Source organism: Harpegnathos saltator, unplaced genomic scaffold, assembly GCF_003227715.2.
Source record: "Harpegnathos saltator strain DR-91 unplaced genomic scaffold, Hsal_v8.6 scaffold80, whole genome shotgun sequence".
Lineage (NCBI taxonomy): Eukaryota > Metazoa > Arthropoda > Insecta > Hymenoptera > Formicidae > Harpegnathos > Harpegnathos saltator.
In genome coordinates, this window is record NW_020230649.1 from 906,472 (window position 1) to 932,374 (window position 25,903).

The 25,903-nt window shown below is 40.1% G+C and overlaps 1 protein-coding gene across 1 annotated transcript; it reads right to left on the reverse strand.

The window, feature by feature from the left end:
- Window positions 1–12,909: 12,909 nt before the first annotated feature.
- LOC105182576 (uncharacterized) lies at window positions 12,910–15,199 on the reverse strand. Its single transcript, XM_011140104.1, has 2 exons — window positions 14,826–15,199; window positions 12,910–14,098 (listed from the first exon to the last, which is right to left on the reverse strand). The coding sequence occupies exons 1-2, from the start codon at window positions 15,120–15,122 to the stop codon at window positions 13,190–13,192; spliced, it is 1,206 nt and encodes a 401-aa protein (XP_011138406.1). The 5' UTR covers window positions 15,123–15,199; the 3' UTR covers window positions 12,910–13,189.
- Between the last annotated feature and the right edge of the window lie 10,704 nt (window positions 15,200–25,903).

Below are 25,903 nucleotides of genomic sequence, written 5' to 3' on the forward strand. Positions count from 1 at the left end.
TAGACCTTTACTTTAAACTTGAACCAGAGAGGAACGTGAGAGCCGTCAACACAGCGTTTCCACGACACCGATTTTCCGCGCTGAGAAAAGGCGCCATTTGCATTCATTTTGAGAGGGAAACTACGATGCTACATTCACTTTCAGGTTTCGGCGGTAAAACCTGCATGTGGTGTGGTAGCAGTCCGTGCTACATCTACTTTCGGGCGGTTTATGTCCGTGCTACAACTATAATAGAATAGCGTACTTGACAAGCACGGTCTCGCATATTGTTACGCGTTTATATAACATTAGAACACTACAAGCGCGCGCCATTTTAGTTTATTCATATTAAAGTTTAGAATAAATATTATAAATCAAAAATAATCCCTGGAGTGTAATATGAATTCGATAATATCCGACTCCAACATACGATGTATTAGGCTCATACAGTTTGAAATTCCATGACAAATATAAGAAATCAAAATGATCAAAATAATAATGTCCGTGTAGTCCGAAGGATATTATGTGACACGCAAAATCCGTTTGATATAATATTCAAAGAAAATGTTTCAAAATATGTATGTACAGATAATATAAACCTTATGTACCGACGAGATATACTACAAAGACTGATGGCCTTACGGGATTTAGCGTACCAGAGAAATTTCCCTGGCGAGGCACCCAGGCGAAAGAGACCGTCTCGCATTTAGCGCAGTAAAATTTAATGGGAACTAATACTTTTCAATCCTTTTCTTCGAATCAAAAAGATTCAGAATACAGACATATTCAAAATGTCAATACTTTATAATACGTTTCAATTCGATATTTTATACAGAGAAGCAGGACAAAGGGAATGGGAATGCGGGCAACGATACATCATGCGTCTCCAGACGTGTCAAATCGTTTAGTATAGAGGAGACTTTGATACGGCAACATGTATTCGAATATTTAATCGTCCCATGGACTACTTATATATAATAAAAAAAAAATTAACGCGGATAAATGAATGATTCATATCAATTTTTCCTTTTCTTATAGAACAATGAAAGAGTAAATCAGTATCGAAAATCGAATACCGATTAATACCATAAATCAGTGTCAGAAAATTGTCCAGACAATTTGTTCTCATTTTTCAGGTAGTTACCGCTGTAATTTACATAACAAATTAACTCGGTTAAACGAACGATTCGTACCAATTTTTCTTCTCTTATAAAGAAATGAGAGAATAAATCAATACCGAAAATCGAAGGCCGATCAATACCTAATTTATTCATCAAATTAACGCGGATTAATGGACGATTCGTATTAATTTTCTGTTTTCTTATAGAGAAATGAAAGACTAAATCAGTACCGAAAATCGAATATCGATTAATACCATAAATCAGTGTCAAAAAATTGCACACGTGTAATGACAATATGTTCTTATTTTTCAGATACATACCCCTCTAATCATATTCAACAAATTAACTCAGATAAACGAACGATTCGTATCAATTTTTCTTGTCTTATAAAAAAATTAGAAAATAAATCAATACCGAAAATCGAAGACCGTTCAATATCTAATCTTTTCATCAAATTAACGCGGATAAATGAACAATTCGTCTGAATTTTTTCTTTTCTTATAGAAAAATGAAAGGAGAAATCAGTACCAAAAATCGAATACCGATCAATATCGAATTTTTTCATCAAATTAACGTGGATAAACAAACGATTTGTATCAATCTTTTTTTCTTTTATAGAGAAATCAAAGACTAAATCAGTACCGAAAACCGGATATTGATCAATACTATAAATCAGCGTTAGAAAATTATCTAAATGCAATGACAAGTTGTTTTCATCTTGCAGGTACTTACCCCACTAATTTACTCAACAAATTAAGTCGGATAAAAGAAAGATTCCTATCAATTTTTATTCTGTTATAAAGAAATTAGAGAATTAGTCAGTACCGAAAATTGAAGACCGATCAATATTTAATTTATTCATCAAATTAACGCGGATAAATGAAAGATTCGTATGAATTTTTTTTCCTATATAGAAGTCGAAGAGTAAATCAGTACCGAAAATCGAATATCGATCAATACCGTAAATCAGTGTCAGAAAATTGTCCAAGTACAATAACAATTTGTTCTCATTTTTCAGGTACTTACGCCTCTAATCTTATTCAACAAATTAACTCAGATAAACAAACGATTCGTATCAATTTTTTTTGTCTTATAAAACAATGAGAAAATAAATCAGTACCGAAAATCGAAGACCGTGCAATATCTAATTTTTTCATCAAATTAACGCGGATAAATGAACAATTTGTATCAATCTTTTTTTCTTTTATAGAGAAATCCAAGACTAAATCAGTATCGAAAACCGGATATTGATCAATACTATAAATCAGCGTTAAAAAATTGTCTAAGTGCAATGACAAGTTGTTTTCATCTTGTAGGAACTTACCCCACTAATTTACTCAACAAATTAAGTCGGATAAAAGAACGATTCGTATCAATTTTTATTCTCTTATAAAGAAATTAGAGAATCAGTCAGTACCGAAAATTGAAGACCGATCAATATTTAATTTATTCGTCAAATTAACGCGGATAAATGAACGATTCGTATGAATTTTTTTTTTCTTACAGAGAAATGAAAGAATAAATCAGTACCAAAAATCGAATATCGATAAATTCCGTAAATCATTGTCAGAAAATTGTCCAAGTACAATGACAATTTGTTCTTATTTTTCAGGTATTTATCCCTCTAACATACTCAACAAATTAACTCGAATAAACGAAATATTCGTACCAATTTTTCTTATCTTATAAAGAAATGAGAGAATAAATCAGTACCGAAAATTGAAGACCGATTAATATTTAATTTATTCATCAAAATAACGCGGATAAATGAACGATTCGTATGAATTTTTTTTTCTTGTAGAAAAATGAAAGAGTAAATCAGTACCGAAAATCGAATATCGATTAATATCATAAATCAGTGTCAAACAATTGTCCAAGTGCAATAACAATTCGTTCTCATTTTTCAGGTACTTACCCCTCTAATCTTATTCAACAAATTAATTTGGATAAACGAACGATTCGTATCAATTTTTTTTATCTTTTAAAAAAATGAAAAAATAAATCAGTATCAAAAACCGAATATCGATTAATACCATAAATCAGTGTCAGAAAATTGTCCAAGTGCAATAACAATTTGTTCTCATTTTTCAGGTACTTACCACTCTAATTTACTCAACAAACTAACTCGATTAAACGAACGATCCGTATCAATTTTTCTTTTCTCATAAAGAAATAACAGAATAAATCGGTACCGAAAATCGAGGACCGATCAATACCTAATTTTGTCATCAAATTAACGCGGATAAATGAACGATTCGTATTAATTTTCTGTTTTCTTATAGAGAAATGAAAGTGTAAATCAGTACCGAAAAACGAATATCGATTAATACCATAAATCAGTGTCAAAAAATTACCCACGTGCAATGACAATTTGTTCTTATTTTTCAGGTACTTACCTCTCTAATCTTATACAACAAATTAACTCGGATAAACGAACAATTCGTATCAATTTTTTTTGTCTTATAAAAAAATGAGAAAATAAATCAAAACCGAAAACTGATCAATACCATAAATCAATATCAAGAAAATTGTCCAAGTAATGACAAGTTGTTTTCATCTTGCAGGTACTTACCCCACTAATTTACTCAACAAATTAAGTCGAATAAAAGAACTATTCGTATCAATATTTATTCTGTTATAAAGAAATTAAAGAATCAGTCAATACCGAAAATTGAAGACCGATCAATATTTAATTTATTCATCAAATTAACGCGGATAAATGGACGATCCGTATCAATTTTTTTTCTTATAGAAAAATGGAAGAGTAAATCAGTACCGAAAATTGAATATCGATTAGTACTATAAATCAGTGTCAAAAAATTGTCCAAGTGCAATGACAATTTGATTTTATTTTTCAGGTACTTATTCCTCTAATCTTATTCAACAAATTAACTCGGATAAACGAACGATTCGTATCAATTTTTTTTGTCTTATAAAAAAATGAGAAAATAAATCAGTACCGAAAACCGAAGACTGATCAATACCATAAATCAATTTCAAGAAAATTGTCCAAGTGCAATGACAAGTTGTTTTCATCTTGCAGGTACTTACCCTACTAATTTACTCAACAAATTAAGTCGGATAAAAGAAAGATTAGTATCAATTTTTATTCTCTTATAAAGAAATTAAAGAATCAGTCAATTCCGAAAATTGGAGACCGATCAATATTTAATTTATTCATCAAATTAACGCGGATAAATGAACGATTCGTATTAATTTTCTGTTTTCTTATAGAGAAATGAAAGAGTAAATCAGTACCGAAAATCGAATATCGATCAATACCGTAAATCAGTGTCAGAAAATTGTCCAAGTACAATGACAATTTATTCTCATTTTTCAGGTGTATATCCCTCTAATTTACTCAACAAATTAACTCGAATAAACGAATGATTCGTATCAATTTTTCTTGTCTTATAAAGGAATGAGAGAATAAATCAGTACCGAAAATTGAAGACCGATCAATATTTAATTTATTCATCAAATTAACGCGGATAAATGAATGAGTCATATGAATTTTTTTTTCTTGTAAAGAATTGAAAGAGTAAATCAGTACCGAAAATCGAATATCGATCAATACCAGAAATCAGTGTCAGGAGATTGTCCAAGTGCAATGACAATTCGTTCTCATTCCCGAGTCTTTCCCGAGTCGAAATATTAATTCTACATTGATCCTGCAAATTGCATCCAATTTGAAAAATCAATGCAGAATATCTAGATGCGCAATAGTGAACAAGCTTTGTCCTACCTGAACGTTAGATCTGGCTACTCTCGCAGTCTCGCCCATGATGAGTCTTCAACAGCGACGTATTCCGTAGTTATTTAATACTCGTTTATCTCGATAATGTATATGTACTTAATCCTTATATTCTTAATTTAAATGAGCAATTTTTGTTGATGTTGATTATATATTCGCTTAACAGCGAAGAAAGAGAACAAAGATAAAAACGTAAATAGAACTGCCTTTGTTAGAACTGCGCGTGAGATAAATATACAAGGATTAAATAATCATATAAGAATTAAAGGAAATGGGAGATGAAAAACACTTTTTATTCTCATCATTCTTAAAGTTCTTTTTTTCTTTTTTCTTCTCTTTTTTTCTTTTCTTTTTTCTAATGAGAATGATGAGAATTGTAGCTCTCAAAAGAGCTGTAGCTGCAAAAAGACAACGGTTATGTCTAATAATGCTGTTTCACTAATAAAGATTTTAATTCAGATTCGGTACAATAAGAAAGATAAACAAGAATGAGAAACGGACATTCCAGCAGATTCTAAACGAAAACAGCAATCTGAGCATTATTAGACGAATAAAAATCAACACTTGTAAAATTTATATCATATTCTAAGATCATTATTCATAGTTTTCTAAATTATGTGCAACTTTTTATTGAGAACATAATTAAAAATTTGTATTCATAAACCTTAGCCTCAGCAACCTTGCTTGAATAGACATTCATATTTTATGAGAAAAGAAAAGTAGAACTCATGTTACGTGAAATTAGGTTAACGAATAATCAAATCTCAAGCTATTATATCATTTTTCAGATGGTAAACTATGAATGCTGATCTAATTTCGACTCGGGTATGTCCTTACTTCGAGTAAAGTCCGTTAAAATCAGAAAAATCCTGCGTAATAATAATTACTCGAAGTACCTCGAATACCATATATTGTATCGCTGTCCTCGGCTATGTCTCTCGGCGCGCTCCAAGTCCTCTCTCCATCCTGACTTCTCGATCCGACGTCCTCCTTCTGGTTACTCCGTCGCAGCACCCCCGGATACTCCATCGTAGCACTGGCGACGACACTGACTCTAACACTCGCGCAAGTAAGATTCGGGGATAAAGAAACGCGTATTAACCGACACTTGTATTATTCTGCGTCGCGGTATGCACGTCGTTCGTCGGCCCGAGACGCAATGTCCTTTCCGCAATCACGGAGTCATATGTAAGAGTACGAAAACAAACAATCGGGAAGGCACGGTTACCCCCCACCAGTCGCTGACATTGCCGATCAGTGTTGATGCCTGCGTCGTCCGTTAGCTGAAAATGAAAACAACTCTTGTTTTCAAAGCATGCCTGTGAGAGACTCGCTTCAAACTTCACAATACTTATTACGTCTGTTCCAAGAATCATATTACGCCGAATTCAAACTGTCTCTATTTTGACATGACATACACGAGATCTGCGATCGCATCATTGATCCTTCTTTGGACAAGAAAATCCTGAGAGGAACGCTGTTCGAGAATATCACATTTTATGTTTCAAGTGCCTTGCAGATTATCGAATCCGATGTAACAGATTAGGGAAAGTATGAATGCGTCGCTATGAATAACATCACGGCACGGAGTACTCCAAGTCAATCACGTTATACGTGAAACATACGTATATTTAATATTATATAAAACTTACCTTTTTAAACAAAAAGGTAAAGAAAAGGCGTCAAGTACAAGCGCAACACGTATTGTGTTATTTTTAGAAGTATCAAACTCAAATTATTTTTTTTATTGTATATATGTGTACATAAGTTTTTACAAGTAAAACTTATAACTATAATAAAACTCTGCAACACTTTTCTACTGTACAAGAGAAGTGATATATTAGAACAATAGCGCCAACTGAGAAATCTAACATATATATATGATTATTGTATACTTAACTTAATATTTTTAGAAATCTCAAATTCAAATTATTTTCTTTTTTAAGATATATATTATGTACATAACATAAGTTTTTATAATATATGTACATAAACTTTTAAAAGTAAAAGTTATATCGTGTTATAAAAATTTAACACGTTTGTTAATAGTGTCCAATATTTAAAAAGAATATCTTTTTAAATATTATGTACATAACATAAGTTTTTATAAATAAAACTTATCAAATTATTTTTTTGTAAGATATATATGTACATAAACTTTTAAAAGTAAAAATTATATCGTGTTATAAAAATTTAACACGTTTGTTAATAGTGTTCAATATTAAAAAACATATCTTTTTAAAGGTTACGTTATTCAAAATATTCAAGAAAACCTACAAAAAATGTCCATAACATAAATTTTTACAAGTAAAATTTATCATTCTTTATTAGAACACTGAGTTATATGGTTATTTTACTTGTTATTGTAACAAATTAATTATTATAACAATGCAATCAAAAATATTTGATACAAAAAATCTTGGCGCGGCTGCTCCAAAAATTATATCGAACTAAAACTTGTTTAATACACATATGACAGCATTTTTATTATAATAAAATGTACTTGTAAATTCTCTCTATACATATACGGTGTAATGTTTTATTTAAGTTTATATAGTATTATAATAAATTATGAACCTTCACTATACAATATATATATTGAATGTGTATATATTCTACATATTTTGACATATTTTTATTCAAAGATGTTATTCTTATTATAATTGACGAAATGTCAATGATATCTAATCTGACTTTAAAAAACTATATCGAACTAAAACTTGATTAATACATACAGCATATATGACAGCATTTTTATTATAATAAAATGTTCTTGTAAATTCTCTTTATATATATACGGTATAATGTTTCATTTAAGTTTATATAGTATTATAATAAATAAATTATAAACTTTCATTATAGAATATATTATAATAAAAATGCTGTCATATATGTATTAAACAAGTTTTAGTTCGATATAGTTTTTGGTGCAGCTTTCGTTTACGTTACCGAGTTAATTTGTTGAATAAGATTAGAGGGGTAAGTACCTGAAAAATGAGAACAAATTGTCATTGCATTTGGACAATTTTTTGACACTGATTTATAGTATTAATCGATATTCGATTTTCGGTACTGATTTACTCTTTTATTTTTCTATAAGAAGAGAAAAATTGATACGAATCGTTCGTTTATCCGAGTTAATTTGATGAATAAGTTAGATATTGATCGGTCTTCGATTTCGGTACTGATTTACTCCTTCATTTCTCTATAAGAAGAGAAAAATTGATACGAATCGTTCGTTATTATCTGAGTTAATTTGTTGAATAAGATTAGAGGGGTATGTACCTGAAAAATAAGAACAAATTGTCATTGCACGTGTGCAATTTTTTGACACTGATTTATGGTATTAATCGATATTCGATTTTCGGTACTGATTTGCTACTTTCGTTATCGTTGCGCAGCTTTTCTACGGTATACAAAAGCTGCGCAACGATAATGAAAGTGTCGTTAACTCCAATAACGAGTTACAGTACAGAATCCAGCTGCAGGTTTCTCTCTGTTTAAACCACTTTGCAAAGGTACTTGAATCGTCATTGAAGTTTCATACGCTGCCGTTAGATGGCGCCAGGTGAGCCATTTTATATTTAGCAAGTCGGTTGTTATTTCAGAGCCTCCGCTATGTGTCACCATCGGTTCTAATGAAATAAGTGACCGAGTATGTAATATTACAACGCCAGGTAAATTTTTTATTATCAAGTTTTATGATTTAAGAGTAGTTAATTCTTTTTAATTTGGCAATACATTGCAACGATCGGTCAAGCTTCTTTTTATCCTCATTAACGAAACGAGCGCCAGAGGATTATCACATATTTTCTAATAGTACGATTCAATAGGAGGTTAAACCTCCGTCGTTTTTTCAAACGTGTGTAAGCTAATGTTTATATAAATGTCGTTCATGTATAATATTCTATTAAAACTTGACGCGATACTTGACAAACTTTATAAGAAAAGGTATATAGTTGAAAAGGTATATAGTTGACGGTTCTTAATTTATATTAAATTTTATGCTCAAGAATATGTTTAAAGGTTAGAAACTTTGCAACTGTAAATGTGCTTTCTGAATTATCTCATATCATGATTTTTATGATAATTATAGCTTGTAAAATTTTATTTATCTTTCATGATTAAGAAAAATCATTTAATTATTGTATGTAGTATATTTAGAACTATTATTTCGTTTTTTCTCTCTCTCTCATTCCCCACACATATATATGTAAATTATACATTTATTTATTGATTATAACAAAATGGTTTGATCATGCGATTCGGCTGAAACCTTCCTCCGATCTGCAGTATTAATATATCTGCAAACAAGACGATAGAAAAGTCAATTCTGAACTTGCTGGAGCGACGGATTAAGCACAATAACAAATCGCGATATCACGTGACTTCCTTTCTCACTGCATTATGAATATCGCGCTTGAGGCAGAATGTGGTGAAGAGAGGCAAAGGGGGCAGGGATGCACGGACGCCTCATTGTCTCGAAGCGCGGGAACTCCGGCGCGGCTCGTTAAGCAAAGGCAACCCCTCTCACGGTGCAAAGTTCATGGCTGTTTCACGGGGACTCTTATCTATCAGCCGAGGTACATCTGGGCCCTCGATTCTCCGGCCTTCTCGTTGTTGCTGTGCTTACAACTCCGGCTTTACAAACGAACGGCTCCGCGAGACCGTAAGTCGCTATTCACATCCCACATTTAGCATTAAACACCACCGTCTAGCTTGGGCTTTCAATTGTGCCCGTTACGAAGAACGCGTTCGTAATATCGCGACGAACAGATCATGGGATCGTGCGGATGAGCGTGTTTCGATCTTATTAGCGAACGCGCGTCAACGAATCGACACTTGCGCATAAAATGTTGGCACGCGAGAACAGTCGGCTGCGTATATTCGAGGTGAGATTTCGTATTCAAAGTAACCATGCTTCAACACCAAAGTTCTTTATAAAGCGCATTTAAACCGTGAAACAATCGGCCGCGTATAAGCGACGAATTGACGAAAGACTTCTCGAAGAGTTCGAGGCGTGAGTTACATCATCAAACTAATTGTATTATTATACAACGCTTCTACAGTTAGAGCGCGTTTAAGTCGATTGTTGCTTTATTGCCGATCGCCAACGAAGCTCCCGATGCAGAACAGAAAAGCACGACGGTCGCAAAATGACGCAAAATGAGTAAACGGCTATAAAAACTCGCTTTTTCATCACGATTTCATCATTTGGACATCATCTCAACGTGATCGTGACTTTCTGTTCTACCTGGACCGTAGCGCGTAACGCAACTGTTCATTCGTGCAGAGGAGAATGCGTTCTAGAGTGAGAGAAAAGAGAACAAAAAGAACGCTTAAACTACCTGTTTATTTTCTAACGAACGTCACACATCGGTTCATTCATCCTCCGTGAGTGATCAGATCCAAAAGGACGATCTCGCTCGGAGCGTTAAACAACCGGCGAAAGACGGCGCTTTGCTTTCTTCTCGTTTCCTACCGCGAAGATTGAACGATCGAAGGAAGGAAGCTAGCAAAAGCCTGTAACGGAGATGCGGCAGGCGTGCGTGTTTCGTTACAGACAGATCGTTCCGTTTCATATAATCTCGGAGAACATAGAGCCTCAGACAAGTCATAATTCACGATCAATCACGAACGCGCGCGCTCCGCCGCTTAACGGCGGCGACAGATGGCGCCAGCCAGCCAGCCAGCGCGCCATCACTGCCGAGCGTCATGACATTAGCCGCGCGCCAGAACAAGCGGAAGAGAGCGCGAAGCGGACGGCAAACTTCACTCCCATGATCCTCTTCCGCCATGGGATTCCGTTTGTTACGCTTCCAGCTCGCCGGCTCCTCGATGACGATGTCGACGAGGAGTACGATGACGATGACGAGAACGAGGATGAGGACGATGACAACGGACGGAGCGAATAATAGCCGCGAGACGGCGTACCGGCTGCGAGGAGATGCACGAGAAGAGGTAACGTTTGCCATATGCTATAGGCTAGAAACCGGCTGTGATTTTTGCCGGTTATAAACGCGCGCGCGCGTGTTTGTACTTGTCGCGGCCTCTAGGCGTCTTGCTCGTCGTGAATACGATAGATTTCATCGCGGCGAATTCAATGGAAAAGACGAGAACACGCCTCGTTAGCCTCTCCGCCGCGATGCTTCTCTTTTGAGCTGCGTTTAATCCGCGCGTTACATCAAACGGATTTCGTTCGAACGAGCGGCCATCTTTGCTCCGCCGAAAATTCGCCGAATCAATGCGCGTGCGTTGAATTTACACAACGAGTCGCGCGTAATGTGAGGCTTGTTTTTTATCGCGTGTATGCTTTTAAAGCTTTAGAAAAAATCGATATACGGTGGAGACTTGACAGAGAAAGATGGAAAGAGTCTAAAAAAGTATGAGGAAATCACGTATTACTTATTCACAGTACAGAATCCCCCGGGTCTTATTTCATCGCGCGCAATAAGTGCAGCTTTATGCGCGTATACTGTGCATCTTGCAGCATAAAGCTGACGTCACACGATGCACGACTTCACGCATTCTGACGCGCGCGCTGATCGGCTCGCGCTATAAACTCAATCCACCGCATAGATCATTACCGCGCATGGAAGGATCTGCGCAATGAACTGCCGAGCTGCTTGCAGTCTGCCTGCCGGCCAGCACGCAAGTCAGAATACATACGTGAAATCGCGCATCGTCGCCTGATACGTCTATTTCAAAACGCGGAATGTGCGAATGCGACTGAATCAGGATCTTGCATCGCTTCACATGTCTTCAAGTACTTCGAGATGTCGTTGTATCTCATTTTTTCGTGATACATGTTGTCACGAGCACGTGAGAATTTCGGGATTATGAATCATATTCCGGCGTTGTGATGAACGCCTAATCTCGGGATTTCTGCGCCTATCTCATCGTCATTGTCGTGTCGTTGTCCCCCTGGATTGATTGTTACTCCAAACGTACGATCGTTGAAAGAACATAGCGCGGCGCGATAAGACGCGACGTGCGGAACCGCGTTTCTTCAAGCAAGGCTCCCCGCGAGCCAAGTCGATTCGGTTGGTCGGTCGGTCGGTTGGTTGGTTGGTTGGTTAGTTGGTTGGTTGGTTGGTTGGTTGGTTGGTTGGTTGGTTGGTTGGTTGAATGGTTGGATGGATGGTTCGATGGTTGGATGGTTGCTCGGTCTCTCCGCTTTCCTCCGTCGCTGCCGCGCTCCGTTGACGCCGCTCGGCGAAGCGGTATTACGCGCGGCATGGCGCATTGCCACTCCGTGGTGGGACGTTACACAGCGAGACCAGCAAAAACGCAACCTTCGTGCTCAAAGCGAAACGAGACAGGACAGGACGGGACGGGACGGGACGAGACGAGACGAGATGAGAGAGAAAGAGAGAGGGGGAAGGGAGTACGCCATGGTGACGATGACGACTTGAGGCGCACCGTTGCACCTGCACCACCTCGTTGTTGCCCTGGCACTCCTACCTTACTGATCTCGACCGCGGGATACCGGGAATGCCCGCAGGCGCATTAACACGACGGGGAGGAGCGACCCTCTAGCTTGCATCCGCCGCTTTCGGCTTTTACGAGAATCCGCGCGCCGTAAAAATTGCATATTTGCCGGCTGCGTGTAAGTGTTTCTCGTGCGTCCTGGCAAAACTCGATTCGGTTTACGCAATAAATATTAGTGAACCATGCTTGACGGAGAAATATCTTTTTTTTTACCGTAAGAATAATTTATTATTGTGTTTAAAAATATTTGAATAATGTATTCTAGAAAAGAAATATGCATGTTGATTTGTGTAATTATTTTACTTTCACACTTTTATGCATATTATTAACGCAACGTACTTAACGCATTTCGCAAAAAAAAAAAAATCCACGTCAATATGTAAAATACATATTCGTAACAGCTGCAAAACTTAAAGATTATATAAATAAAGAAGTCATTTCTTCTAAAATTAAAATTAAAATACTGCTCGGTGTATCACAAGGTTTCACTTATCCTTACAAATAAAGATAAAAAATAATAAGAATGGACTTGATTAAGTTTCATCTAAATAAAATACAAAAATAGAAAGTGACTTTAACTGATCACAGAAGATATTGCTTCTTACATTATAGCGAAACTTTTGTGGTATAAGATGTACAATAATAACGAAAATAAAAATCCGAGCAACACAGTCAAATACGAAAAAAAAAAAAACAAAAAAAATCTCTCTTTTAACAATCAGAGAAGAATATCGTCCGACTGAACAAACGGCGGTCTCTGGAGCTCTGCCGTTCCTATACAAGCTTGAGACGTTTGATACTTTTTAGCATTCGTTAATATTGGCTCAACGCTTCGTTGGATGTCTCATTCGCATGATGTGCAGCTAGTAGAGCATGTGGAGCACGTGAATGAGTTGGAGCTGGAGCTCGAGCTTTTACTCGACCTCGACGACGGGCTGGAGCTCGGGTCGCTCAGTAACGGTGGGCGCAAATCCATGGAATTGCATCCGAAAACGAAATCCGAAAAAGTGTTTGCTATCACGCCTGATGGTAGCCCGCTGTCGTCATCGTCGCTGTCGCTATCGCTCAATCTCGTCGACTTCACCCCCGCTACCGGCCGTATCTCATTCACGTCGGGCAGGTCGTAGTTGATAGTCCTCACGCCATACATCTCGCAAATGATCTTCCTGGGACCTCCTTGATTCTTGGGAGGACGAACATCTTGCCACTTGACCACTTGCTCCTCGAAGCCGATCTTCTTCAAGCGTGGAGCGCCGTACACGACGAAATTCGGCGAAGTGGAGAGCGACGATGACGACGACGATGTGTCGTTGTTGTCATCATTTCTTTCCTTTTTTCTTCTTTTCATCGTTTCTTTTTTGATCATTCGGCAACAGTCGATGTTTACTTCGCCTTCGCCCACTAAGATTTCGGTCTCGAGGAAATCCGCGACAGGGAATGACGAATATTCGGTTCGCGATTTATCGTCGTTGCCGTCGCTGTAGCCGTTATCGTTGCTCTCGTTGTCCACATTGATCCATTTGATCTCGTCGTCATATTCAGCTGCGAACGTGTCACCCATCTCGCTCAAGTTGTCCTCCTTCGTGCCGAAGGTCGAGTTTAGAGGGGCGTAAAACCACCGCGAGAGAATATCCAGCGACGTTTTCGTTAAAAATCGGTCAGGAACGTGCGTCGTCGATTCCCGTTCTTTCTCGTCGTCAGACACCGACATCAATTCCAAATCACTCGTCGTTAAATCGTCCGTGCAAGTAGCCTGTTGAAAAAAACTATCGTTTAATCTTAACGTTGATGATTATTGTCGTGCGGCTTTTGCGTCGATTTTCTGGGCAAAATTATTTTGAAGGAAAATACACTCTTGATATTTCATATTTTTTCGTTTTACAAATTAATTAATTCCACGAGTTTTTTCTCTCATAATTACTGGAAATCACTACTCAATCAAAAACAAAGGTAGAGAAAATCACACTGTATTTCTTTATATTTGTGTGCGATTGCAATATTGAGGTTAAATTTCACCAAACCTCGATTAAATTGATCGACGATTAACCGGCAAAATTGCCAACGACGATTCCTAGCTGTGACTTTCCGCCCAACAATTCACTCTACACATATCAACAAAATCGAACAAGTGGCATGTCAGATCGATACGACAATTTCAAGTACTATAAAGAGAAAACAAAAGAACTCTTATACACGCGTTGATAACTCTTAGGGCCAGAGCACAGACTTCTGCATAACGCATAATACACAACGCATAAGAGAATCAACAAATCAGAGTTCTTCATTTCCCTCCTCAGGACAGAAATGAAGAACTCTGATTTGTTGATTCTCTTATGCGTTGTGCAATTATTATGCGTTATGCAAAAGCCTGTGCTCTTGCCCTTACCTTCCACATTGGTAACTTTGTCGGCTGAGTTAATCGTCGATTAGTTTAATCCAGAATTTGACGGAAGCCACCTTGAACACGCTTATTAACTCACCTTTTCGAGGGATACGGTTGGGATCTTGATGTTATGCGAGACAGGCCTGTACCACGTGTTACAGCCGCTATGCATGTTATGAAAATACAGGCGATTTTGTTGACTTTTGGATCGGCATTGTACCCAGCCATAGTGCTCTTCGAACTCACCAAACTCATACACGCGTTTTGACGGCTCCAATCTTACTGTAGATACGCTGTGCTGATCCTCATGATCCTCGTCGTCGTCATCGTTATATGGCCATACGATATCATTGTCGTCGCTGTCGAAGTCGGTGACATACGCGTCGGAATGCATCCAAAACCGAGATCGTGCGATGGGAGCGCGCAACTATGTGTGCGAGACGCGATCGAGACGCGACACGACGCGGCACGCTCGCTGGTAAACAAAGCCGACTAAACCGACCTCTGGAACAAAACAAAACACGACTAACGTGAGCGCCACTATTGCCGATACATCGCTAGTCGATGCACAGTGATACGTTGACTTGCCACGCGTTTGGATGTCTATTATCCGTCTAAGATGACAGTTTTAATGTCTCAATTTGCATCAATTGCGTTTTTCTTAATGAAAAAGTTCACGCGGCTTCATCATATCACATGTCATATGAATAGAAAATAGAAAAGTTTTTGTATCATTTTTGATTAAAATATCATTACTTACTTTTTTCATGATTTTTCACACAATGTCTTAATTTACATATCATTATTTATTTTTCATATGATATCTCAATTGAAGTTTCATATGAAATGATTGAGATCTCACTTCAGATCTCAATGAAAATTTTTCATCAGGGGTCTAAACTCAATTGTTGTTAATAACGAAACAAATCTAAATTATTTTTTTGTATCAATAAATGATACTTCAGTTATCTTCGGGAATATTAGAGGAGATAGAGATAAATCGAAATCTCTCCATAAATTACAGGAATATCACACAATGAAAATTCCTCAAAGTGTCAACATGTGGTGTATTGATATTTTCCAATCGCACACGTTGTTTCTAAATATTAACGTAAAACTGTCAGATCGTTGCTTCTACGCGCATGTCGCGCTTATTGTCATCGATTTTTGCACCGATGCGCGTTGAGGGACGGGAGAGGCGTACAGGTACAACATGGGTTTAGAAACGGGTCAGGAGGTCTCGCCGTCCGAGAGACCGGCGGTTGTACTTTTTTGTCCATCTTTTTCCGGAAGAGGAACGTCGGGAGAATGCGTAATGTAATACGACCGGCGCGTATCTCAAGGCGCGCACAGGGCTTATTATTCGCGACCGCGTGTCGTACATTGTTTATCATTCGCGACGTATCCGCCGCGACGTGCGGAGGTCCGATTCCTGCCTCGTTTCACATCATCTTTTTTTCTCTCCTTTTTTTTTCTCAACGACTGCTTTTCCCTGAAACTCTTAATCCTCGCTTAGAATATATATATATATATATATATATATACGCCTTGCACACCAGCTGCCGTTAGTGTAGTCACTCGATACGTACACATCCGACGTCCCCCGCTGGCTATTCTTCGTCCGCGGTAACTTTTTGCTTCGAATCTTCCAGGTAGGCTAATTATATCGATTCTTATTCCCCACCTGTGCGAGATTTGCTTCTTTAGCCCGCTGGTTTCTGTATTTTTCGCTTTTTTATTTCTTGCGTTTATTATCAAATTCGATTTTGTGGCATGAGTTAGCGTGATTAATTTAGCGCGATTATTCCGTGAATTGTGCTTCCAATTTCCGTTTTCGGCAGGTGCCGTTTACGTAATACACAACAACTATATAGAAATAGTATGATTCTATTATTCTCAGTGTCCGCCGTTCAAAAGACTGTCCACACTTTCCATGTTTCGTGAAATTCTCTTACCGACTCCGATTTTGTCTTCTCAATCAAAGAACACGTTCGCCGATCTTGTCCTTTGATTCTTAAAGGTCCAACCATGATTTACGGTCGTGCCAGGACAGCATTGTTCCGTCAAGCATTTAACACGATCTTGTCGATAGAAAGTAATAATACAGCGATTATTTTGAAGAAAATACACTTAATACCTACCTTTCTGTCAAGGATTCTTTTAGATGAGATTTTTATCTGTTGTCAGCCCACGTAAAAATTCGTCTACTTTTTGGAGATCCATTATTGTATAAAATTTTACCGACAAGCACCTTGACAGATATAGAACAAACCTTGACGTAGCGAAGATTCTTCGGAACTTCTGGTTGCATCAAACATGTTATCAAGAAAATTCTTTGATTTTTCCCAGATCCCAGGAAAAAGTACGTTAGAGTCCAGCTTCCATTGCAAGATTCGCAAATGAAATATAATTTGATATTACAATATTAAATGTTAGATATAATTGGGATAAGAAAATGTGTTAGAATATCAAACAGGCTGTGTAACAATTATTTAAAGCGCGACCAACGCCGCGCCGAAGCCCGTGTAAATTTTGTATTACAGACGCATAGATAACTGAAATGTTGGTTAATCATAGCAGTCAACGCGATTGTGAGCATATAAAGTGGCTTATTATTATGTTCAAGTTTTGGTTAATACATTTATGTGAATAAAAAACCGTCTCGCGATATTTCTGCCGCGACTGTCGTGCCATTCATTAGCGTGTGAGCAATGTGAGTCGACAAAATTCATGTGGTATATCTACCGTGTTTGTTATTTTTATCAAGTCTGATTATTGACTGGCGAATACGAATTATTTTGTAGCCGTGGTGCAAAAATAATTATCTGTTCCATACTCCGTTGTAAATTTTTTTATATTTTTATTCAGATCTTTATTGGAAACTTGAAAATTTTGTCGAGTTTCGCTGAATAATAGACGTATCATTAGTTATTATAATAAATATATATATATATATATTTTTTTTAATTAATATTTAAAAAATATCTAAATTTAATTAACATATACAATAACATAGAATAACGTGTTGCTCTTGAAAATTTTGATGTCGAGAACAGAGTTCTTTAATATCATCGTGTGCGCAATCAATACGTTAATTAAAAGGAATAAACACGATCATATCTCGACATTCTTACAATTTTTCTGAATCAAATAATGTGGAGTTACCGTTGTATTTAATCAGGGGAAATATATTTTCAGATCCTGCTTGCTTTCACGCGGTGGACGCAGACGCGGTTCCAGCGAGGTCGAACCGGAGAATCCAGATCGGGCCGAGCAGGATTGACTTGTCGGTAAGTTTGCAGGTCTTTTGCACTCTTTTATTTCATTATTTGCGGTCGAAAACTAGGGTGTACGGTCTGCAATCCCCGCGTACACGATCTGCGACCGTGTCAACAAGCTCCATTCGCGAGCGTTTGTTAATCACATTGAATCTCCCGGGTGTTAATCCCTAAAAATGCTAATTAACGAAAGTATTTTGTTTGCGTTTTGGTAAATTGCTATTCGGCAAACAGCGGATTTTACCAACGAGAGGAAGCGCTACCACAGACCGGCTACGAGAGCGGCTCAAGGAAGAGAGAGAGAGAAAAAAGAAAGAGAAAACGATCAACGGTTAGATCTAGTTTGAACGTCTCGTAACTCGAGAATTTCTCGGACCTTTGATCGCTGAGCGAGGGTGTCCTTTATACTCGTGAATCCGTTTGTCCGTTGCGTGAACGCGGCTGTGCGGATATGAAATTTCCTCGTTTTTCAACACGGCTCCGCTTTTCGAACAGTCTCCGTCTTTCAGTACATTCGATTTTTACTATGAGTGCCAACCGCGCCGCCGATCGCGGATCAGTAATATTATTGACAATAATCAGCAATATTGTTAACAAATAATATTAAAGTAAATGCGTTACGTCATCACGATGGTAACAGCGCATTCTCCATAGCATATTTTTACGTCTGCAAACTATTGGGTGTGATGTATGCATACCTGTAAATAATCAAGTATTTACAATAGACTCTTGTTCTCCTCAATTTTCACTTGAGCCACATAGTAAAAAAACAGTATTCTCTTGGCGTACTATTTGTGTGCGTGGGAGATTAATTTATCATGTCATTGATTAGAAAATAAAAGCTTTGCTTGTAGACTATTGTAATGCTTTAAATCTATTTTATTTTGAAGTATGATACTTGGTTATTTGTGGATATCTTTAGCATAAATGGAGTTTAGAGAGAGAAAGAGAGAGAGAGAGAGAAAGAGCATTTGCTAGGTTTACCTATGTTGCTCCAGTGATAAGGAACTGGCAGGAAATGACGATAGAGATATACTGTCGTCTCGCTCGTCGATAGCGAACGCGCGCGATGACACTAAGCCGGAGATAGAATCCAGCTTCCTCGTCGGATACCCCTGTATTTGCCAGAACATCCTCTCTCTTTCTCTCTCTTTCTCTCTCTTTCTCTTCTCTCTCCTCTCTCTCTTTCTCTTCCTTAGCAATCGTTCACGCCTGAGTTGTCCCTTCGTCGCGCTATCGTCGCGCGCGTTCGCGGAATTCATCGTGAGGAAATGTAAAAGGAAATGTAAAAGACCGGTCCTGGCAATTTATAGTTTAAAAGGACATGCACACGCGCGGTCGAGCGTGCGCGTCCGTCGTGACCGCGACTTGGACGACAACAACGATGACGACGATGACGACGATGACGACGACAACGACGACGACCACGACGATGATGATGATGATGACTACGACCGCGACGACGGAGACGACGCAGAAAAGAAGGAGACAGAAGAACGGAGGAGGGAGGGACGAAAAACGAAGCGCGAGAGGGGAGAAAGATGATGAGGACTATCGAAGTTAGGTTCGCACTGGTGGTGATGACAGTGGCGGTGGCGGTGGCGGTGGCGGCGATGGTGATGGTGATGGTGGTGGTGGTGGTGGTGGTGGCGATGGTACTCATGGTGGTGGTTTGGACCGTTAGTTGGCCCCAGCGTTGCGGGAGCGTTGTCCGGGCATTGCGCGTTACTATTCCCTGTCCTCTCCCTCCTCTTCTTCCTCCCTTCTCCTCTTCCTCCTCCTCCTTCGTCTCATCCTCACTCGTTCTCTCGCACTTCTCGTCTCTTCTCTTGCACGACGCATTCTCTTTCTTTTTCCTTCTTTCTTTTTCCCCTCTATCACCCGCTTCTCTCTCTCTCTCTCTCTCTCTCTCTCTCTCTCGCTTTTTCTCTCTCTTTCTCTTTCTCTTTCTCTTTCTGCACCTCTCGGTCAAACTCTCGCCTGCGTTCCTGCGTTCATTCTACCGCGGGCTTCCCCGTGCCGAAGCGACCCTTCCGCGCCGATTTGCCAATATGGCGAGCCGCGCAACGCGATCTACCTTCCTTCGTTGCACCGACGAAAAGGAAAAAGAAACATCATGAGCAAGCCGCGTTTTACGCTCTTGAATCCGAACTATTCACCGCACACCCGTGCTTGATTTTATGCGAGAGATTTCGCTGCCTCGAGGAAGAGGTCCGGAATCTCTGTCCACTGTCCGCTCGTTCGGAGACTTCGACGAACGTTTATTTATCATTGAGCTCCTTCCCTCTTGTTTTCCTCCGTCTAAATGTTATTTATTAAGGACGTTTATCAAAGTAGAGCTGCACAGTAATGTGCTCGAGACGTTTCTCGATCTCAATTTTACATTATCGACGTTTTCGATTATTCGATTACGTAAGAATGAGCAATGCGTCATGCCTCGCGTCGATAATCGATGATGAACGACACGATCCTCCTCTCGCGAATCTAAACCGTGGCCGAACATGCATGAGTCACGCTCGCATGCACGTTCGTAATGCAATTCGTTCGCGCATAATTAATTAACGATGCAGCGATTGCGAAAGAGAGCTCGTGCGAGAATAAGTCTGCGAACCGCGATGCAAAATGACGCGAAACAACGTCTCGGTGTGTCTTCGCTCGTCCTCGTGTCTCCCGGCAACTCGGGCTGCATTATGCATAAATCGCCCGAAGCGGCGCTAGGCGAGCCTCCCAACATTATTTACTACGACGGATGCCCGGAGTAAACTCCGAAAGTGGAATAGACTACGAGTATAGCGAGCTGGTCGTTCGCCTCTCTTTCAGCAGGTACGCTCGGCAAATTTGAATGTGCACATCCTCGTGGAACGCCGCGGATCGGCACAGCCGATAAAACGAATTACCATTTCTACAACTTTGTAGACGCGCATCTCTCACTCGCGCAGTGTTCACGATAGAACTCCTTGTGCACCGGATAATCGCTTCTCGAAATGAAATCTCTGAAATTCTTTTGGAACTCGAAAATTCGAGACATCGATGTGCTTTACGGCAGAATTTATCTTTCAGCCAAGTAGAAATTCTTATACCCGATCGAAATTGCATCGTCTGATTATTTCCATAAATCATAAAAATACTGCGAACAAGTCAAAGGTATTGTTGTCACAAACATTTATTTGAAAAATCGTCCACAGAAATCGTTACAAATCACTTTGTTTTTTTCGTTTCTTTTTTTGTTCTTTTTATGTAACTTTTTATGTAATGCGAAATATATTTTTAACTTGTTTACGTGGATATAGGATAAAAGATTATCTCCGTCGCACGTGCGTGACGTCAACCTCTCGTGAAAATCAATGCGTCGCACATGTGTGACGCGTGATAGCGAATGAATGTCAGTCGATATTGAAGCGTGCACATAAAATACATGACAGAATGATTTATTCATCGACATTTGAAGTAATCAGATAAAAATTCTATTACTATTTACGTGCATTTGCAAATATTTTCTTGCGGTGAGTCAAGCGTAACTTCACAAGATGCAAATTATTTAACGCGGGAGATACAAGCCGCACTGCGGAAATTATCTTTCCGTGAACTTTCGTCCCACACATACACACATACAACTCAGTTTCAATATTTTCCTCCGCGTCTTCCACATCCGGATTCATGGCCGCACTTGCGGATCGCGCACGTACGTTCGCGGAGAGAGACGTCCGGAGCACGTGAACTAGCCGAACTAGCCGCGAGACTATGCACGGTTTGGCCGGAAGCGCGACGTAAAACGCGAGAATACGAGGTATCGATCGAATGTTCGTTTCGAGACTGCCGACGAAACGACATTGTTAAACGAACTGAGTGCCGGGACTTGATCGCTGGGCCAGTGGGTCCCCTCGTCTGCTTCTCCGCAAGGAGGATAACAGTTCACCGGTGTACCGTTCGCGCTAACGTTATCCGCGCCGTTTTAACATCGTATCTCCAACTTCGTCATGATAATCGAAAGTAAGAAAGTGAATACCTGAATGGGTGAACGCGCGGACGAGGCGCGTGCGAGCGTACACGAAAATAATCGGCCACGAAAGCCGATCACTTGTCACACGCTCGTATCGTCGCGATATTTACGTATGACGACGCAACCGCGCGCCCGAAAGCAGTCGTTTTGCGTTATCGCGTCAGGAGGACGCGAGTCTCACAAATAAACGGTATCACAGAGTCTGTGGTGAATATGCGAAACGACGAATTTGAAAATACATTGAGGCATACCCGCGCACACACATGCCACGTTCAAATATATAAAAATATATTCATTAATTGCGCTATATAAAAATATAGTGTTGCAAAAATTATATCGAAATACGTCGAAATTGTACGTCGAGAACGGTCTGAATTGATTCAAAATACGAAAAATTAATTAGATTGTTATTGTAGCGCAATATTACAGTAATAATGATAATCGAGATAATATTAATATTATGACATTGAATCAATGAATAAGTAACGTGAAGGAGGCGTGTCATGTTGTACACGCTCTAGGGCAAATCTGATCACGTGGCCTCAGCAACTACCGAGCAATCATAATATTCATTGACGCGTCGGTTAACGGATCGGAAGATGTAGCGCGTGACTGTCGACTTTTCCGAATCGATCGAAGTACACATACATATACTTATTTATCACGCGTAATTATCGTGTCGAAATCCTCTTGAGTACCGTGAAATCCCAAAGGTGATTATGATTTTCTTTATCGGTCCAGAACGGAAATGGACTCCACTGCTTCTGATCCACGTCCGAATCTTTTCATCAGAATAACCATAAAACCCGCTTTTCAGATCTCACGACGTCACACGCTGGATGCGATTCTCAAGAATGCAACTTTATTGGACGCGAGTGCAGTCGGAGGAGCCACCTCGGGCCAAGTAGGATCTGAAAAATTTGGCTGGACGTCGGTCTTGACTTGACTTGACGGTGAGTCGAATTTAAACACTCAGAGTGTAATTCTATGTAGCGCATGCATAATACACGTAGTAGTAAATCGTATTGATTTCAACGGACAGAACCAAGGCAGTTTTACATTGCCTCGTGAGACTCTGAATAACGACCGTCCCAACAATTTTGGGAGATACCCTGTATATATGTATATTTTTAAGTATAGAAAATGAATATAAAATGAATATCACTGATGTGTTAATCGCACAGCGAAAATTTAGACACACTTGGCTATCAATTGTTGCGCGACAGCGCGCGTTTGCGCGATGTCTAGTTTCATTAATATCCTCATGCACACGAGTGCACACACCCGAAAGAAACAAAGTTGACCAAACACTTTATTATTTAAACACTTGAAACTTTAATTATTACTATTTCTGAACGTGAGCCGATTTTCAGAGCGGTCAGCAGGACGTTTTCTTTTGAGTGGCCAATTTGGAGCGTAATCAGTAATCCGATGAGAGAGAACTTGCTTTTGAAATCAAGTTCTCTCATTGGACACCTGCTGCCTTCCGAATTGCATGCAAAAGGAGCCTTGAAATTGTCCCGAAAGCCACACGGTGTACTTGGAAGTGAACCCGAGATTATTCACGCGCGTACAGCTTTTGTGCAAACGCGTTCTCTGTCGCAACGGCAAATTATTTTCGTGGGGCACACATGTGTCGTGCGACACGCGAAATTCCGCGGCGCGAGAGCCGCTAATGGATACGTTGGACTGTTAGAACGAACGTCGGATAACGATCGCAGAAACGTAACGCACGCGGAATAATCTCCGTCACGGCTCGCTCGTGCGTTGAACTTGGCGACGTGACCTTGTTAAAGAAACGGCTAACGGGGACAGCGAACACTTAGAGATCGCGATGCCGATATAACGATCCAATTCAAATGTACGGCTCGCCCTTGGCACGCGCGCAAATAGCGAATGGCGAATGGCTCCGAGTCTCGCATCGATCGCGATCCGATAAACGGATCCGGCAAGGTAAAACAGACACGCACGTTGCCTTGACCTTTCCGCGACTTATACAGCCGTTTCTGAAATGCGAAATAAGCCCTTGACCCTTCGGCGGTTGAACGTCTCGTTAAATATATGCGAGTTTATCTCCCGTGTTTTTTTTTCCTTGGCTTTTGTGTGCGCACTTGGTTTGAACTCGGAGCGACGAGGCATATTTCGCGACCGCGGCAATTCGCGAAACAATTCCTATGTCTCTCCGATTGGAGGAACGTCGGCCGCTACGTATCGATCGTTTTGACATATTAAATTTTTCATACGCGATTGCTCACGTTTGGTGCGTAAATTAACGAGATGCGGCGATGAACTCGCGATTTCCGGTGGAAAAAAAATTGTCGCGCAAAAAAGCCCAGTTTACATAATATTAATTAAATTCTCATTCCCTGGCGAAATTTCGGTTCTAAAGAGAAGATAATTCCTCTAAGAGATCTTCACTACTCGGCCAATTTTTCTCGGTCATCTCAACCGGGTCTTAAGGCAGCCACATATGACGTTAGACGGATATTTCCGGTCGCCGAGTGACTAGGAGATCGTTTTCCGCGTCGTCGAGTTTCCGATGTCCTGGGGTATAGAAATCCAGCTAGACGAGCCGAGCTTTCCTCTCGTGCGATACATTTCTTTTTTTCTCCGCCAAACGCCTACCGCGGTTTTGCGCTTTCGAGCGTCGTCGAGCGTTCGCTCCGAGCAGTCGTCGCGGCCCTCGCCATATTAGATCCAAATACGCGACTCGATGACCTCATAAGCGGAAGGTAGGCTTACGACTCTGGTGGAAGGTTGCCCGTTAGTCGGGTGATACATAAGCTCGGGCAGAAGCGCCGGGAGGCGCATCTTCTCGCCGACGAAAGTAGGATCGCGCTCGATTTTCACTCTCCGTGTTTTCGATTACATAAGTAGCCGCCGCCGCCGCCGCCGCCGCCGCCGCCGCGAACGCGAAGAAGACGCGGCTTACGGTTTAATAAAACAGTTATGTTCGCCTACATGCCGCGCTGTACTTCGGCGCGTGGCGTCGACTCCTCCTTCGGGAAGACGCGCCGGTCTTTATCGACGAACGGATGATGATTAACACATCGATGTGTGTTGACTCACGTGCGCGAGACGATCGGATTGAATCGAGATCGACAAAGATCCACACGCTTGTTAAATACACCGAGGGATGTTGTAGCTTCATTTCTTTTTATCTGAATTATTTCCAACTTCACCGTGTTTCCGCGGGATGCGGGCTATCCTTAGAACTTGTCTCGCCAAGAGACAATAAATTCTTTAACAGTCAGCTTTTTAATTCCCGACATAAAGTATATAGCGTGTGTGAAGCGCAACCAGACGATAACTTCGGGCAGAATGTGAAATTAAAGAAAATTTACATATTTGCCGTAAAATTCATCCCGTATATATATGGCTCGGAAATGAAGAGTCGGGCCGGAGGGAAGGGCAGGCCAACGCGAATCGAAACGGTCACGAGTACCGACGCGCAATCTCGACGTGTTTATCGCCTCGAAATGTAGGTGCGAAGATTGTACATGTCGACAGTCACGTTTATTCGCCACAAACCGTCCGATCCCCGCGACCTGAATGCACGATTAACCGAAATCCGAGGCCGCGGCCGAGGACAATCTGCGTGGCGTAGATGGTGCGATGATCTTCGCACGTTTCCCTCATCTGATCGATTATCGTACTTCGCCGATGGTCGTCGAGACGCGGCGCGTTCCTCGCGAGGAGACTTTCTCATTCGAGGGTCGGACCCCTCGCTAAACGGCGGTGGGCACTTTCGCTCATCCTGTCCTTGGAAAGGTTGAACGCATCTGCCGATCCGGCGGGGATTACAGTATGCGTAACGCGCGGTGCGACACGATATGTTCCGTTAGAACGACCCTACTGACTCGATTCGCCGGCGCCGAGCGAACAAGTGCAGGCAGC